Genomic DNA, 18,528 nt, shown 5'->3' on the forward strand with positions numbered 1-18,528 from the left:
TAGCCGAAACACGTTAGTGTGGCATTTCATAGTATAATATGCTAAGGAAGGCTTTATAGGTGAAACGCGTTAGTTTTTCTCCCTGTATTCATGTCATGTAGCCAATAAAGAGTAACAAGAAGAGCATACCGTTTGCCAGCGTCTTTTTGCTATGTATGTACCATACCTGCAGAATCCCCCTGAAAGCTGGAAATCACTGCAGTAGGCATTGCTACTACACCACTACTACAGTGACTACTGCTGGCTTCTGGGCCCCATGCTGAGCGGCTGCTCTGCTGCACTGTAAACACAGGAGATCACTCGCCATTCAGCGAACGCTTTGCATTTTCTCAATGAATACACAGTGTTCTCTGATTGGATGAGGTGGAGATTGTGATGTCACCACCCTGCCTTTTGCAAAATGCAAAGTGTTCCCTGAATGGCCTTGCTTTCCCACCACCCTAAAGCAGAAATACTGCTACAGGGTGGCATGGGTGCGCAAAATCAATGTATATATACACGATTCTGCATTTCCAGGTAGAGGGTGCGCCATTCGTGACCTCGGCTGAACATCACCGGGTCACGGCCGGTGATCACTCACCGGCACCCGGTGATCACCGAGTAATACCGATGGGGGAGAGAACTGTATGTAAACAATACAACTCTCTCTTCTATCAGCTCCAGCACACTGCTTTGTATGGCTCTGCATAGCAGAGTCATACAGAGCAGTGTGCTTACAGTGGAAAGCACACACACAACACACAGTTAACCCTTTGATCGCCCCTCATGTTAACCCCTTCCTGCCCAGTGCCATTAGTAGAGTGTCAGAGGCAATCAAATGTCACCGAAAGAAAGCTCTATTTGTGGGAAAGAAAGGACGTAAATTTCATTAGGGTGCAGCGTTGCATGACCGCGCAATTGTCAGTTAAAGTACCGCAGTGCCGTAACCAGGGGCAGACTGACAACTCATGGGGCCCCCGGGCAATAGGGGATCATGGGGCCCCTGTGTCCTTGCCCAAACTCAAAAAAGCCTATGAAAAAGGTACCAGGGGCATTTCAAGGGGCCCCCTACTGATCCCGGGCCCTCGGGCAGTGCCTGAGTTTGCAAATGGTCAGTCCGCCCCTGGCCGTAACGACAAAAATGCCCTGGTCAGGAAGGGGGGGGGGGGAATCCTCTGGTGGGCAAGTGGTTAAAACAAAGTGCCCTTGTCTTTTTTTGCCCCGACCCAACCTAACTCCTCTCCACAGATTCATACTTACCTTGATCTGACAGCTTGGGGTTTACATTCAGATTCAAGTCTTCATGGACCTACAGATTGCAGCCCCACAGACTCCTATGGCACCTAATCTGGCCTTGGGATACAGCCTATGGGGCACTGATGCGTAGGAGCGGCCAGGACAGTGAAGACTTACACTGCTGAATGTAAACACTGCTGAATGTAAACACTGCTGAATGTAAACACTGCTGAATGTAAACAAACAGCAGAACCGCAGCACTTATACTGAAGTATGCATCTGTGGAAGGTGGGTTGGGTTGTGTTAGGAGGTATAAATGAACTTTCAAGACAATACAAGCCACACAACAATATAATAACTCCTCTAAACAACTTTATTAATCCACACATGACATGACAACATACAGGATGTGCATACCCAGGGACCGCCCCTCCTTGACACATTTCACTGTGATAGGCTTAGTCATAGAGATAGGGGTGGCCAGGGAGGGGGAGTGACTAATGTACTAAGCACTATTAGCCCGGGTTCACACTTGTGCGGCTCTGTATATCGCATGTGATTCGCACAGAAACCGTATCGCATTCCTGTACAAATCACATGCGGTTTGTGTGCGGTGCAATCGGAGCCTTACATTTTGTATGGCTAAAATTGCACCACACCAAAAAGGCGCACGACCCTTTTTTGGGTCCGCACTAGAATCGGATCACATGGGTATTCACACCTATGCGACCCGATTCTGCACATCGCACCGTGTTTTGCGGACCGATTTCAGGGTGTTGTTAACTTAACATATACACCCGCAGCGGTTTGCATGAACGGGGTGCGATTCTGATGCGGTGCGGAATTCACACTGAAAACGCTGCAAATTCCGCACCGCATTAGTGTGAACCCGGGCTTAAAATCAGCAACAATAAATGATCTCATAGCGTTCTTAACCACTTCCAGTCCGGACACTTTCCCCCCCTTCCAGTCCGGACACTTCCCCCCCCCCTTCCTGCCCAGGCCAATTTTCAGCTTTCATCACACTTTGAATGACAGTTGCGCGGTCATGCAACACTGTACCCATATGAATTTTTTAGCATTTTTCTTGAGACAGATAAAGCTTTATTTTGGTGGTATTTATTCACTACTGGGATTTTTATTTTTTTTGCTATGTAAATGAAAAGGTCCAAAAATTATGAAAAAAAAGTGTTTTTCTTATAAAATTTTGCAAATAAATAATCATTCTTCATAAATCTTGGCCAAAATGTATTCAGTTATCCTTTTGGTAAAAAAAAATATAAAATTTGTTTATAACCAAAAATTACATTTTTTTTTTTTTTTTTTATATTATTATTAATGGTTTGGTTTTTTTTTTACATACTGTCATCCTAGCATTACAGTGTCACCATGGTGACACTGTACTACTTGTGGGGGGTGATGAAGATTTTTTCTTTTTTACACTGATTGCGTTTACATCCATAAAGGTTGTAAAAGCAATCATTTCTCAATTTTTCATTTTCTCTGGCTGCATTCTTGCAGCCATTGAGAACTACTGTGTGAGCTGTGATTGGTCATAGCTTCTCACATGGTACAAGGCTGCTATAAATAGCCCTGTACCATGTGACCTCTGTGATCATTCACAAATTTCACACATAGTAAGCAATGATGTCAGAAGTGACATCTTGCTTACTACTCTGCATGTGATCACTGATTGGCCAATCAGTGATCACATGATCGGGACCTCACACAGAGGTCCAGTACGACGATCGGTGTTCCACTGTGTCTGGAGGACACAGCGGGCACCGGATCGCGGAGCTGCGCACTCCCATGGAGCGCGCACAAGCAGGGGGTGGGGAGGTCGTTAATAAACGGCCACCCGACCCTGCACTGCCACCGTCCGGCCGTTTATATACAACGACCGGACAGGAGGTGGTTAAAATGGCAAAGTCAAAACCCAACTAAGCCTAAATCTACTCCCACCCCCTCTCTAAGCCTCTTCTATCTACCCTGTAAAAGGAACGAAGCCTATACTTACCTATTCTGAAGGTGCCCTGGTCCGGTCACATGATCGGGTCCCTGAACCGGCTTCAGTGTAGAGGAGGGACAGCTGACAACAGATGCAGAGCCTGGACAATGACATCACCCATAGGGTTACTATGAGGTATCCATGGTCAGCTGCCCCTCCTCTACACTGAACCTGGCGCTCGGACCTAATCATGTGACCCGACTGGAGTGACTTCAGAATAGGTAAGTACAGACATCTTTCCTTTTACAGGGTAGATAGTCTTCGAATGGGGGGTGGGAGCAGATTTAAAGAATATATGAACCCAACATTTCATATTCCTGATCTGTGCCTGCCGTACCATGTACTTGTATGAAAAAGTATCCTGTTCTCTTTGTATTGCTTGCTTTGTGTGAAATCCCTGGTGTCCCTGCCCTTAGGTCTCTGAGCTCCGTGTGCAGCTGAGAATGGAAGGCATGTGATCACTTATAAAAAAGGGAGAAAATATTATATCTATGTATATAGAGTGGTGTTAACCCCTCGCCTACCGGGCACTTGTACCCCCTTCCTGCCCAGGCCAATTTTCAGCTTTCAGCGCTGTCGCACTTTGAATGACAATTGCGCGGCCATGCCACACTGTACCCATATGAAATTATAATTTTTTTTCACACAAATAGAGCTTTCTTTTGGTGGTATTTAATCGCCACTGGGGGTTTTATTTTTTGCACTATAGACAAAAAAAGAGAAAAAAAAAAAGTTTTCCTTTGTTTCTATTATAAAATTTAGCAAACAGGTAATTTTTCTCCTTCACTGGTGTGCTCTGATGAGGCTGCACTGATAGGCAGCACTGATAGGTGGCACTGATGAGATGGAACGGATAGGCAGCACTGATAGGCGGCACTGATGAGATGGAACGGATAGGCAGCACTGATAGGTGGCACTGATGAGGTGGAACGGATAGGCAGCACTGATAGGTGGCACTGATGAGGTGGAACGGATAGGCAGCACTGATAGGCGGCACTGATGAGATGGAACGGATAGGCAGCACTGATAGGTGGCACTGATGAGGTGGAACGGATAGGCAGCACTGATAGGTGGCACTGATGAGGTGGAACGGATAGGCAGCACTGATAGGTGGCACTGATGAGGTGGAACGGATAGGCAGCACTGATAGGTGGCACTGATGAGGTGGAACGGATAGGCAGCACTGATAGGTGGCACTGATGAGGTGGAACGGATAGGCAGCACTGATAGGTGGCACTGATGAGGTGGAACGGATAGGCAGCACTGATAGGTGGCACTGATGAGGTGGAACGGATAGGCAGCACTGATATGCAACAATGATGGGCAAAAACATGTATATATATGTGAACTTGCACTTCCTGGTTTAGGGGGTGCGCGCTGTCACCGCTCCGCGTCTTCTGTGATTAGTCAAAGCAGAAGCCAATCAATGGGCGCCGGCCATTGGATGAGCATCAGCACTCGTTGACTGGCGAGGAGTGACAGGACACAGCTCTGTAAACAAGGCAGAGCTGTTTCCTGTCAGCGGCGATCTGCTGGATTTCCTTTCCCTGCAAAGCTGGGATAAAAAATCCAGCACTTGCCTAGTAAAATCACCAAACTGTAAACACTGGTTAGGCACACAGATAACCCTTTGATCGCCCCAGGATGGTTAACCCCTTTCCAGCCAATGATATTAATACAGGGCCAGTGTATATTTTTAGCACTGATCACTTGATTAGTGTCATTGGTTCCCACAAAGTGTGAATTAGTGTCAGATTGACCACTGCAATATCACAGTCCCGCGATAAGATGCTGATCACCGCCATTACTAGTATAAAGGAAAAAAAATGTATATATAGAATAGTATGTAGACATAGTTACATATAGTTACATAGTCTGGCTGAAAAAAGTCCATCAAGTTCAACCATTAAAAAAAACAAAATGTATATATAGAATAGTATGTAGACATAGTTACATATAGTTACATAGTTAGTCTGGCTGAAAAAAGACAAACGTACATCCAGTTCAACCATTAAAAAAAAGAAGAAAAAAATAGGAAAAAAAAAAGAAAAATTCAAAATAAAAAGGAAAAAAAAAGTTATAATCCTACACCCACAGTTGATCCAGAGGAAGGCAAAAAACCCAGCAAAGCATGATCCAATTTGCTCCTGCAGGGAAAAAAATTCCTTCCTGATCCCCAGAGAGGAAATCAGATATTCCCTGGATCAACTTTTGCAAAAACCAATCAATATACGCTTATTGGGATTATTTTTTTTTACCAAAGATATGTATCAGAATGCAGATTGGCCAAAATTATGAAAAATTGGATTTTTTTAATTGGATCTGTTTTATAGCAGAAAGTAAAAAAATATTTTTTTTTTCCGAAATTGTCAGTCGTTTTTGTTTATAGCGCAAAAAAATTAAAAACCCCAGAGGTGATCAAGTACCACCAAAATAAAGCTCTATTTGGGAGAAAAAAATTACATAAATTTCATTTATGCACAGCGTTGCATGACCGCACAATTGTAAGTAAAAATAACGCCGCGCCGTATCGCAAAAAATGGCCTGGTCAGGAAGGGGGGTAAATCTTCCAGAGGGTGAGTGGTTAATGTGGTTTTGGTCTACATTGGTTGAACTGAAAGACAGCCCTGGCGGGAAGGTAGGTATAGCACAATATACCTTTATACCAGTGTTTCTCAACTCCAGTCCTCATGGACCCCCAACAGGTCATGTTTTCAGGATTTCCATTATTTTGCACAGGTGATTTGATCAGTTTCACTGCCTTAGTAATTACCACAGCTGTTTCATCTGAGGGAAATCCTGAAAACATGACCTGTTGGGGGTCCATGAGGACTGGAGTTGAGAAACACTGCTCTACACCAATATGGGACAGCATAACGAAGGTGAATTAACCAATACCATAATAATAATATGGGGGAAGAAGGGCAGCAGGGAGTGGAAATCCTGGAGGTTCAGCTTTTAGCAGTGGTTTACCCTCCTCTTTTTCCACCACTTCCAGTATTGAGGAATGCACAGTCCACAGAGTATTTTGACTATCCACTCAAACATGACCCTGACATAAATACATAACTTGTCTCAGCGATCTTACTTGTGCTGGGGAATGACATGTTCTCTCTGCCGTTCTGGTCATACGTCTCTGTGGCACGCTGCTTCTCACCGAGCTGGACAGTTAACAGAATGTCGGGGTTCACCAAAGAACAGTCTGGGGGGAGTAACAAAATAAAGGGAACAGTGAGAATACATCCACTAGGAATGTCATAGGACAATGCAGGGGCGGACTGACCATTTGGAAACTCGGGCACTGCCCGAGGGCCCAGGGTCAGTAGGGGTTCCCCATGAGATGCCCCTGGTACCTTTTTCATAGTCTTTTTTGAGTTTGGGCAAGGACACAGGGGTGCCATAATCCCCTATTGCCCAGGGGCGGACTGACCATTTGGAAACTAGGGCACTGCCCGAGGGCCCAGGGTCAGTAGGGGGCCCCATGAGATGCCCCTGGTACCTTTTTCATAGGCTTTTTTGAGTTTGGGCAAGGACACAGGGGTCCCATAATCCCCTATTGCCCAGGGGTGGACTGACCATTTGGAAACTAGGGCACTGCCCGAGGGCCCAGGGTCAGTAGGGGTTCCCCATGAGATGCCCCTGGTACCTTTTTCATAGTCTTTTTTGAGTTTGGGCAAGGACACAGGGGTCCCATAATCCCCTATTGCCCAGGGGCGGACTGACCATTTGGAAACTAGGGCACTGCCCGAGGGCCCAGGGTCAGTAGGGGGCCACATGAGATGCCCCTGGTACCTTTTTCATAGGCTTTTTTGAGTTTGGGCAAGGACACAGGGGACCCATGATCCCCTATTGCCCGGGGGCCCCATGAGTTGTTAGTCCGCCCCTGGGACAATGTTAGAAGGCATGCTGGTGGAGAGCTGGACTCTGGTCTGGTGTAGTAGTCTGATAAGAGACCGCTCTCCTACCAAAACCCCCCATGGGCCAAGATCTCCACCTGGGGAGGAAGCTGCGAGTTTAATCGAAAGGAGAAAGCACCAAGGTGCAGCTTACGGTCTACAGCCATGGCCAATAGTTTTGAGAATGACACAAATATTAATTTTCACAAATTCTGCTGCTTTAGTGTTTTTAGATCTTTTTGTCAGACGTTACTCTGATATACTGAAGTATAATTACAAGCATTCCATAAGTGTCAAAGGCATTTACTGACAATGACATGAATTTTATGCAGTCATTATTTGCAGTGTTGACCCTTCTTTTTCAAGACCTCTGCAATTCACCCCGGCATGCTGTCAATCAATTTCTGGGCCACATCCTGACTGGTGGCAGCCCATTCCTGCATAATCAATGCTTGGAGTTTGTCAGAATTTGTGGGGTTCTTAGTTCACCCGCTTCTTAAGGAATGGCTACAAGTTCTCAATGGGATTAAGGTGTGGAGAGTTTCCTGGCCATGGACCCAAAATTTCAATGTTTTGCTCCCCAAGCCACTTTGTTATCGTTTTTGCCTTATGGCAAGGTGCTCCATCATGCCGGAAAAGGCATTGTTCCTCACCAAACTGTTCTTGGATGGTTGGGAGAAGTTGCTTTCGGAGGATTTTGTTTTTGGACCATTCTTCATTCATGGCTGTGTTCTTAGGAAGAATTGTGAGTGAGCCCACTACCTTGGCTGAGAAGCGACTCCACACATGAATGGTCTCAGGATGCTTTACTGTTGGCATGACACAGGACTGATGGTAGGGCTCAACTTTTCTTCTCTGGACAACATTTTTCCAGATGCCCCAAAAAATCAGAAAGGAGATTCATCAGAGAAAATGACTTTCCCCCAGTCCTTAGCAGTCCAATCCCTGTACCTTTTGCAGAATATCAGTCTGTCCCTGATGTTTTTCCTGGAGAGAAGTGGCTTCCTCGTTGCGATTATTGACACCAGGCCATCCTCCAAAAGTTTTCTCCTTATTGTGCGTGCAGATGCCCTCACACCTGCCTGCTGCCATTCCTGAGCAAGCTCTGCATTGGTGGTGCCTCAATCCCACAGCTGAATCAAGACAGTCCTGGGGCTTGCTGGACTTTTTTGGATGCCCTGAAGCCTTCTTCACAACAGTTGAACCTCTCTCCTTGAAGTTCTTGATGATCCAATAATAAATGGTTGATTTAGGTGCAATTTTAGCAGCAGCAATATCCTTGCCTGTGAATCCCTGTTTGTGCAAAGCAATGATGACGCATCTCCAGAACACAACCCTTTTTAACCAATGATACCACAAAGCTCCTAATTCACTCCCTGGTTATCTCTCGCCTCGACTACTGCAACTCCCTCCTCATTGGCCTGCTTTACATAGGCTATCCCCCCTCCAGGCCATCATGAATACTGCTGCCAGGCTCATCCACCTAACCAACCGCTCAGTGTCTGCTACCCCTCTACCAATCCCTCCACTGGCTTCCACTCAGTGTCCTCCACCCCTCTCTGCCAATCCCTCCACTGGCTTCCACTCGCCCCAAAGAATAAAATTCAAAATACTAACAACAACTTACAAAGCCATCCACAACTCTGCCCCCAGCTACATCACCAACCTGGTCTCAAAATATCAACCAAACCGCTCTCTTCGATCCTCCCAAGACCTTCTGCTCTCTAGCTCCCATGTCACGTCCTCCCATGCTCACCTCCAGGACTTCTCCCGAGCTTCTCCCATCCTGTGGAACTCCCTGCCCCAATCTGACCGGCTGTCTCCTAATCTATCCACCTTTAGACGATCCCTGAAAACCTCTCTCTTTAAAGAAGCCTATCCTGCTTCTACCTAGTAAACAGCTATTTATTTGCTCCATCAGCTCATCCCCCCCCACAGCTATTACCTTTTGTATCCCTCAACCCTTCCTCCTAGATTGTAAGCTCTAACGAGCCGGGCCCTCTGTTTCCTCTTGTACCAAATTGTATTGTAATTGTAATGTCTACCTTCATTTTGTAAAGCGCTGAGCAAACTGTTGGCGCAATATAAATCCTGTATAATAATAATAATAATAATGACTGTGTTTCCTTGCAGGTAAATATTTGTGTCATTCTCAAAACTTTTGGCCAGGACTGTAAATACGTTCCTTCACCAAAAGTTTATTCATTTTAGAGTATATAAAGCAGGGATGCATCGATGCTGATATTGAGTATTTTCACGAGTACTTGTGAAAACGCAACCAATACCCAAAACCAATACCTTGCGGTGTGATCTTCATGCATACAAAATGAATGGGCACAAACAGCACAGCAAAGAATAGCATGAGCTTTGAACAGGAATGCGGTGCGATTCCTCTCCAAATCGCATGTGGTTTCCCACCTCTCCTGTGTGAACCCAAGCTTGTCATAGCCCGAGTCCACACTGGAGCAGTAAAGTAAACCTCCCTGCACTGACCCCAGGCTGTCACAAAAGGAAAAGTCACTTCACAGGTCTGGGGATTTGAAATCCCTGCGGCTTTCTCTCCTCTCCTTTCAGTGAGCTAGATGGCTCTTGATAGGTCAGAACATCAAAGTTGGACATTAAAGTTGCATGACAAGTCGTACCCCATGTTTTCCAACAATAACCATTCATATATGAACAATTTAAAGTTGCAGTGACTTCAAAACAGTCTATGCACTACTTTGGTCCGACTTTCATGCAGCTGGAGAGCCATAGACTGTGTAGTCTCTGGTCATCTCCTGTGCTATGTCCGCAGTCTCTGGTCATCTCCTGTACTGTGTCCGCAGTCTCTGGTCATCTCCTGTACTGTGTCCGCAGTCTCTGGTCATCTCCTGTACTGTCCGCAGTCTCTGGTCATCTCCTGTACTATGTCCGCAGTCTCTGGTCATCTCCTGTACTGTGTCCTCAGTCTCTGGTCATCTCCTGTGCTATGTCCGCAGTCTCTGGTCATCTCCTGTACTATGTCCGCAGTCTCTGGTCATCTCCTGTACTGTGTCCGCAGTCTCTGGTCATCTCCTGTACTGTGTCCGCAGTCTCTGGTCATCTCCTGTGCTATGTCCGCAGTCTCTGGTCATCTCCTGTACTATGTCTGCAGTCTCTGGTCATCTCCTGTGCTATGTCCGCAGTCTCTGGTCATCTCCTGTACTGTGTCCTCAGTCTCTGGTCATCTCCTGCACTGTGTCCGCAGTCTCTGGTCATCTCCTGTACTATGTCCGCAGTCTCTGGTCCTCTCCTGTGCTATGTCCTCAGTCTCTGATCATCTCCTGTACTATGTCCGCAGTCTCTGGTCATCTCCTGTACTATGTCCGCAGTCTCTGGTCATCTCCTGTACTATATCCGCAGTCTCTGGTCATCTCCTGTACTATGTCCGCAGTCTCTGGTCACCTCCTGTACCGTGTCCACAGTCTCTGGTCATCTCCTGTACTATGTCTGCAGTCTCTGGTCATCTCCTGTACTATGTCTGCAGTCTCTGGTCACCTCCTGTACCGTGTCCACAGTCTCTGGTCATCTCCTGTACTGTGTCTGCAGTCTCTGGTCATCTCCTGTACTATGTCTGCAGTCTCTGGTCATCTCCTGTACTACGTCCGCAGTCTCTGGTCATCTCCTGTACTATGTCCTCAGTCTCTGGTCATCTCCTGCACTGTGTCCGCAGTCTCTGGTCATCTCCTGTACTATGTCCGCAGTCTCTGGTCATCTCCTGCACTGTGTCCGCAGTCTCTGGTCATCTCCTGTACTATGTCCGCAGTCTCTGGTCATCTCCTGTACTATGTCTGCAGTCTCTGGTCATCTCCTGTACTATGTCTGCAGTCTCTGGTCATCTCCTGTACTATGTCCTCAGTCTCTGGTCATCTCCTGCACTGTGTCCGCAGTCTCTGGTCATCTCCTGTACTATGTCCGCAGTCTCTGGTCATCTCCTGTACTATGTCTGCAGTCTCTGGTCATCTCCTGTACTATGTCTGCAATCCATTGGTTCAGAATATTTTTTTTCTTGTTTTCCTCCTCTAAAACCTATGTGTGTCTAACGGAGCAAAAAATACAGTATGGAGGAACTGTCTTCTGACCAATCTGGCATCAGAGGCTGTGTGTGTAGGAGCTCTGTAGGAGGAATCACATGTCACTGTGGCATGGATGGACGTGAATGGTTCAGTGTTCTCTCCTATGCTCTGTGGTGCATGCTGGAGTTAAATGGAAAATATTAAGGTTCGATTCACACTAAGTTGAGCGTTTTTCAGGCATTTTCTTTAGGCATCTTTCAGGCTTTTTTTTTTTAGCAGATTTGCAAATATTATAGGCGTTTTTCATTTAGGTGTTTTTGCTGTGGCCAATAGGAGTAGCTGCTGTTTGAGTTGATAATGCCTGAAAAAAACATTTGAAAAAAGGCTTGAAACAACACTCATTCCCACTGTTCAGGCATTATTCATTCACGTCTATGGAGGCAAACCGCATCTGCCTTAAAAGTAGCGCAAGTACTTTTCTGAGCAACAGGCATTTTGCTACAGGTGACAGAACGCTCAAATGTGAACAGGGGCCATTGGAAATAATCAATTTTACTTGTCGAGCGTTTATGAGTGAGCGGGGTCTCAAGGGCAGCAAAAATAACGGACAGCCCACCTGAACCTGCAACATTCACGTTTCCATTCCTGCCACCGACGTGGTAACTTTTCCGGCAAGGCTCCTCTTCCGGTTGTATCCGAAGGAAGTTATTAGGATTCAGAATCACAAAGCCTACCAAAAAAAAACAAGAAAAGACAAGAAAATGGAAACATGACCTTTTGTCTGACTTTCTCCTCTTAGCTTTTCTATGTTACTTGCTTCCCGAGCCTATTCTGACACTTCTCACATAAATTGTAAAAAAAAAAAAGCTTTATTTTCTAGAAAATTACTTAGGACCCCCAAACATTGTATTTTTGTTCAAGCAAAAGCCCTAGAGAATAAAATGGTGGATGTAGCAAATTTTTTATGTCACACGGTATTTCAACAGCTTTTTTTTTTTTTTTTTTTTACACTTTAATATATTTTAATGCACAATATAATACCAAATTGTTTGGTAAAATATAAAAAGTTGACGTTACGCCGAATAAATAGATACCAAACATGTCATGCTTTAAGATTGCGTCCGCACGTGGAATGGACTACAGTACTTAAAAATCTCCACAGGCAACCCTTTAACCCCTTGGCGCCGGCGCCTCCTGGCCCTTTAAGGGTTTCAGAAGCCGGGAGGTGGAGCGGGGTCATGTGATTCTCCATCGTGGCAGTCACATGATCAGGAAAGGTCCCGATTGAAAGATGAGATCGGGACCTTTTCTTGAGTACCGAACATACAGTTGCAAGAAAAAGTTTGTGAACCCCTTGGGATTACGTGTTTTGCATGAATTGGGCATAAAATGTGCTCTGAACGTCATCTAAGTCACAACAATAGAAGAACACAGTCTGCTGAACATAATACTACACAAACATTAGATGTTGCCATGGTTTAATTGCACATAACCTGTAAACATTCACAGTGCAGGGAGGAAAAAGTATGTGAGGCCCTAGCTTAATGACTTCTCCCAGAGCTAATTGTAGCCAGGAGTGAGCCAACCTTGACTCCAATCAGTGTGATGATATTGGATGTGTTGCTGACAGCTGTCCTGCCCTCAAAAAACACACACCTGTTTTGGGTTTACTGGTTTCAAGAAGCACTGTCTGATGTGAACCATGCCTCACAGAAAAGCGCTCTCAGAAGACCTACAATCAAGAATTGTTGACTTCATGCAAAACACGTAATCCCAAGGGGTTCACATACTTTTTCTTGCAACTGTATGTGTTGGGAGCATGCAGTGCGCGCGCTCTCAGCACATATGTTTTTCTTAATTGCAAGCAAATTTGCGGCCGCTCAGCGTCAATGCCCAGACGCCCGGAGGCCGCACATTTGCGTGTGGCCGACACGAAGAGGTTAAAAGCAAACAAAAGCAAAATGGCGTATTCTCTTCGTGCATTACCATGGTGAAACATGAATTTATTTAAAAGCATATACATGCATACTCACAAACCAAAGGGGGATAAAAAACAGAGAAGAGTCCGTAATGATGGTCCAAAGTAATGGAAGACCCTTGGTGAGGTAGGCTAAAGCATTTCGGGAGACGTACTCCCTTCTTCAGAGCTCTTTAGACCGCCATTACAGACTCTTCTTCTCTCTTTTTATCCCCCTTTGGTTTGTGAGTATGCATCTATATGCTTTTAAATAAATTCATGTTTCACCATGGTAATGCACGAAGAAAGTGCGCCCTGTTTTGCTTTTGTTCACCAGTATCAAGATTTCCTGATCTTCTAAGGGCTGCACCTCAACGAATGACAGCTACAGTTATCCTAGTCTGCATGAAGATTTGAGCGCTGGTTTCGTTTGTTTATTTGGACCCTTTAAAAGCCTTTACAGGTTACAAGTGTAGAGTTACACAGGAGGTCTGGTGCTAGAATTACTGCTCTTGCTCTGACGTTCGTGGCGATACCTCACACATGTGGAGTGATCACAATTTACATATGCATGCGGGACCACCTTCAGCAGCCTGTAAAAGTAAACCAGCTGCTAATTAGCCGCTAGGATTACTTTTACTTGAAAGAGAATCGGCAGCTGAAAAAAAACAAGGATGATGCTTGTAGCTGCAGGAATCATCCCAGTATAACCAGTCAGACCTGGTAATGTGCATGTATGTTGTCTGCTTTTAACCACTTCCTGTCCGGACACTTTTACCCCCTTCCTGCCCAGGGCAATTTTCAGCTTTCAGCGCTATCACACTTTGAATGACAATTGCGCGGTCATGCAATACTGTACCCATATGAATTTTTTACCATTTTTTTGAGACAGATAAAGCTTTATTTTGGTGGTATTTATTTACCGCTGGGATTTTTATTTTTTTTACTATCTAAATGAAAAAGTCCAAAAATTTTGAAAAAAAGTTTTTTTTATAAAATTTTGCAAATAAATAATATTTCATCATAAATCTTGGCCAAAATTTATTCCGTTATTTTTTTAGTAAAAAAAAAAATCCAAATTAGTTTATAACCAAAAATTATAATTTTTTTAATTTTTTTTTTTACATTTTTCATTTTTTTATATTATTATTTTTTATTTTACATACTGTCACCCTAGCAGTACAGTGTCACCATGGTGACACTGTACTACTTGTGGGGGGTGATGAAGATTTTTTTTTTTTACACTGATTGCTTTTACATCCATATAGGATGTAAAAGCAATCATTTCTCTTTCTCTCTGTCTGCATTCTTGCACTCATTGAGAAGTACTGAGTGAGCTGTGATTGGTCACAGCTTGTCACATGGTACAAGCCTGTTGTGAATAGCCTTGTACCATGTGACCTCTGTGATCATTCACAGATTTCACACGTAGTAAGCAAAGTAGTAAGCAAGTGACATCTTGCTTACTACTTTGCATGTGATCACTGATTGGCCAATCAGTGATCACATGATCGGGACCTCGTACAGAGGTCCCGTTCGACGATCGGTGTTTCACTGTGTCCGGAGGACACACCGGGCACCGGATCGCGGTGCTGCGCACTCCCAGGGAGCGCGCACAGCTAGAAAAGGCGGGTGCCGTTTATGAACGGCAACCTGCCCCTGGACTGCCACCGCCCTGCCATTTATAAACAGCAGGCGGACGGCAAGTGGTTAAAGAGGTTAAATCATCCCATTTCAGTTTTTCTGGTCAGGATGGTCTTCATAAAATGGAAGAAAGAACAAATAAAAGCACATGCAATAAAAACGGAAACAATATACTTGATATGACTGTTCCAACAATATTGTAATAATAATATGATGACGTGGATTCCTTTGACTTCTTGCTGACAACTGCCTCATTTGCAGCAGATTTCAATGAGGTGCAAGCAAGGCGATCACTGACCAGAGGTTAAAGCGCTCATTATCATGAAGTTAAATATGCCGAACCATGAGCCCTTAGAAGTCAATAACATTAGAAATGAATCACTGATTAACCACTTCAAGTCCGGACATTCCCCCCCCTCCCCCCCTTCCTGTCCAGGCCAATTATCAGCTTTCAGCGCTATCACACTTTGAATGATAATTGCGCGGTCATGCAACACTTCACCCATATGAATTTTTTAGCATTTTTTTGAGACAGATAAAACTTTATTTTGGTGGTATTTATTCACCGCTGGGATTTTTATTTTCTTGCTATATAAATGAAAAAGTCCAAACATTTTGAAAAAGAAAAGTGTTTTTCTTATAACATTTTGCAAATAAATAATCTTTCTTCATAAATATTGGCCAAAATGTATTCAGCTATCTTTTTAGTAAAAAAAAAATAACCGAAATTAGTTTATAACCAAAAATTATAATTTGTTCAAAAAATGTTTTTACAGTTTTATATTAATTTGTTTTTTTTTTAAGATTCTGTCACCCTAGCAGTACAGTGCCACCATAGTGACACTGTACTACTTGTGGGGGTGACGATTATTTTTTTTTACACTGATTACTTTTACGCCCATAAAGGCTGTAAAAGCAATCATTTCTCCTTTTCTCTGGCTGCATTCTTGCAGTCATTGAGAAATACTGTGACAGCTGTGATTGGTCACATGGCTGTTGTGAATGGCCTTGTACCATGTGACCTCTGTGATCATTCACAGATTTCACACGTAGTAAGCAATGATGTCAGGAAGTGACATCTTGTTTACTACTGTTCATGTGATCACTGATTGGCCAATTAGTGATCACATGATCGTGACCTCACACAGAGGTCCCGTACAGCGATTGGAGGACCCAGCAAGCACCGGATCGCCGTGCCGCGCGCTCCCAGGGAGCACGCACAGGCAGGGAAGCGGGAGGACATTTATAAATGGCCACCCGCCCCTGCACTGCTCCTGCCCAGCCATTTATATACATGGGCCGGACGGGAAGTGGTTAAGTGCCCTGCTGCTTACAAGCCGGTCGGAGATACAATACCCAGTGAAATTAGGATGCCGTGAATTTCTTTGATGACACCAGTGTACAGATCCTTCTGCCATCCTTCCAACAGCTCCCACTCCTTTTCCGAAAAATAAACCGCAACGTCTCTAAATATCACCTAAAGTGCACAAAACAATGAAAACATAAGAACAATAATGACAAGCCTTTCGGTTATACAGAAGCTGTATTTTAAATTTAAATTTATTTTTAAAAAATGCATAAAAAAAATGCATATGATCACAGCATGCATGCTGAGCAAACAGACCCCCCCCCCCCCAAAATTACCTGGTAAATGACTCATTGAGTTTTAAGCGAGCGATAACCTTTATAAAAGGTACTGAACTCTCCAGTTCAACCTCAAAAACCGGGTAATATATTCATCTGTCTCAACGTAAAGCAGTATTAATCCCATTCATTCTATTGCAGCTTACTAATTCTTAGATGTGGTGGCTGCATTCGTTTTCTTTTTTCGGCTTTCTTTCTTCTATTTTCATCTGGTAATCCAGCCAATAAGTCTGTTGTTTTTCAAAAGAACAAGCTCTTCAGCAGAATGTATCAGTTACAGGATGAGACAAACCATTTACCACTGACAGGGGTGCTTACAATGAGCAGATTTTATTTATGTAGACCTTTATCACAAAAGAAAAAAAAAACTGTCTGCTGTAACTACAGATATAAATAATGCAGCGCTGTATGGTATTTGTAAATATTACTGATAATTTGAAAAGTCACAAATAGAATGCAGTCCTGTATAGGTGCTCACTGTTTTTCCAGTGCAAGTGATGGAAATGCGCACTAACCAGAAGCGTATTGATAATACGCAGGAATATCAATATCCTGAAGAATCCCCTCTCTTTTCTGATCAAAGTGCTGGAAAACTGGAAAATGTAAGGATGAAGTGCCCTCGTGTGGTGAAGATGAGATCCGACAGGCCAGAAGTATCCTTGCAGAGATGTATGGAATACAACCTTCCCCCTCTCTGGAACTGATGTTAGGATCACACTGGGGCTGTAAAATTTGTAAAACTCCTCTTCTGTAGCTCTAAAAGTGTCTTATAAAGTGTCGCTGTCTGCTGTAACTGTTTTGCATAAAAGACTACGGGACGCGGCTTTGCATGTGAGTTGCTTTGACACATTTCTTTGATAATAAAAACAGAGAAGCCATCATCAGCACCTTTTTTTCCTATTGGCAAAATGCTGTGATGTTTTGGCCACCGATATATTGTGCACTCTAATATGGATTTTTAAATTAAACCTTTCCATTTTCATTACATATGTGGTTTTAGATCTGGTGATGTCATCACTGGGTATTTGTCCTTCTCTATGCAATGCAGGATGATTATGGCTGGTGGGAAGGGCTGGCAAGGTGCTGTAGCCTCCCTAGCGGTCTGATTATGTCCATATTTCTGTGCTCAAAGCGGTACATTTTTTTGCATGGAAATATGTCTTTTTTTTATTGTAGGCTGTAATTCTTAGGAATAACTCACTGAAATCTGTCCGAACAAGAGTCTAGTAAACATCCCGGGGATGATAAAATTTGAAACACAAAATCATAAACTATAATTTAATAAATCATAAAAAATAATATAATAATAATAATAAATTTAATTCAATAATATAATTAAACCAAAAACACTGAAATGTGAAATATAGCGCCAAGTTCGCACATCGCTGAGCAAAGTCGCAGAATCGTTTTCAGTGTCTGATGAGGAATTTCCCCCACCAATCATTATCACTCAATTCTGCAAGTGGTTCTGATTTACTATCGCTGTTCTCTAGCCGGTCTAAAACCGCGTCTGACCTAAAGGGACGCTTTTTGGACGCCATGGACGTTTCTCAGTTTCCAGGCAGAAAGAACAGTAAAAATGCAGGCAGGGCGCCGGACAAAGCACTCGGGACAAAATGTATGTGAAATGGTTTGATACAGGAATGTTATACTATGTGATTTTAGTGTATTTAGTGAATGTCACTTTTTCGCAGTTTTGAATTTCCCGCCAGTTCCATCCCCCGTACGTCCCGACGTCGCAGGGAACTGAACCCGGAAGACAGATGCCGGCATCAGCCGGAGGACATTGCCGGGGACACTGCAGGGGGGACATCGCGGGAGCGCAGGACAAGGTAAGTGCAGGAGAGATCCCGGAGCAACGCTGCAGTGTATTCCTGAGTGTAGCTCGGGGGGGTTACCGCTTGTGGTGCTGAAACTTTACCCCGAGCTACACTCGGGAATACCGCCAGGGGGGGTTACATAACTTCCAGAAAAAATTTTTTAAAAATCACAGCACCCTGCCTCAGTACTCCTCTCAGAAGTCCTAGTCCTGATGCAAGCAGTGAGCTGGCACTTGGCAGGAGTTATACAAATATGAAAATGCCTTGATGGGTGGGTGTCAGTCTGGGGGGAGTGGGCGTTTCTAGGTAG

The 18,528-nt window shown here is 44.2% G+C and overlaps 1 protein-coding gene across 2 annotated transcripts in view; it reads right to left on the reverse strand.

Moving 5' to 3' along the window:
- Positions 1-18,528, reverse strand: part of LOC149436416 (uncharacterized) — an 82,033-nt gene that overhangs the window by 39,690 nt on the left and 23,815 nt on the right. For both annotated transcript variants that reach the window (XR_016308291.1, XM_089661637.1), the window contains exons 3-5: positions 16,111-16,231; positions 11,770-11,883; positions 6,312-6,425 (exon numbers count right to left, since the gene is read on the reverse strand). Coding sequence is in view for 1 of the 2 variants with exons in the window: in XM_089661637.1 (XP_089517763.1) it covers positions 6,312-6,425; positions 11,770-11,883; positions 16,111-16,231 (349 nt within the window). In the remaining variant the exon portion in view is untranslated. The remainder of the gene's footprint in view (positions 1-6,311; positions 6,426-11,769; positions 11,884-16,110; positions 16,232-18,528) is intronic.

The sequence above is a fragment of the Staurois parvus genome, unplaced genomic scaffold (genome assembly GCF_062004578.1).
Source record: "Staurois parvus isolate SC_StPar_1 unplaced genomic scaffold, SC_StPar_1.0 ptg001357l, whole genome shotgun sequence".
NCBI lineage: Eukaryota > Metazoa > Chordata > Amphibia > Anura > Ranidae > Staurois > Staurois parvus.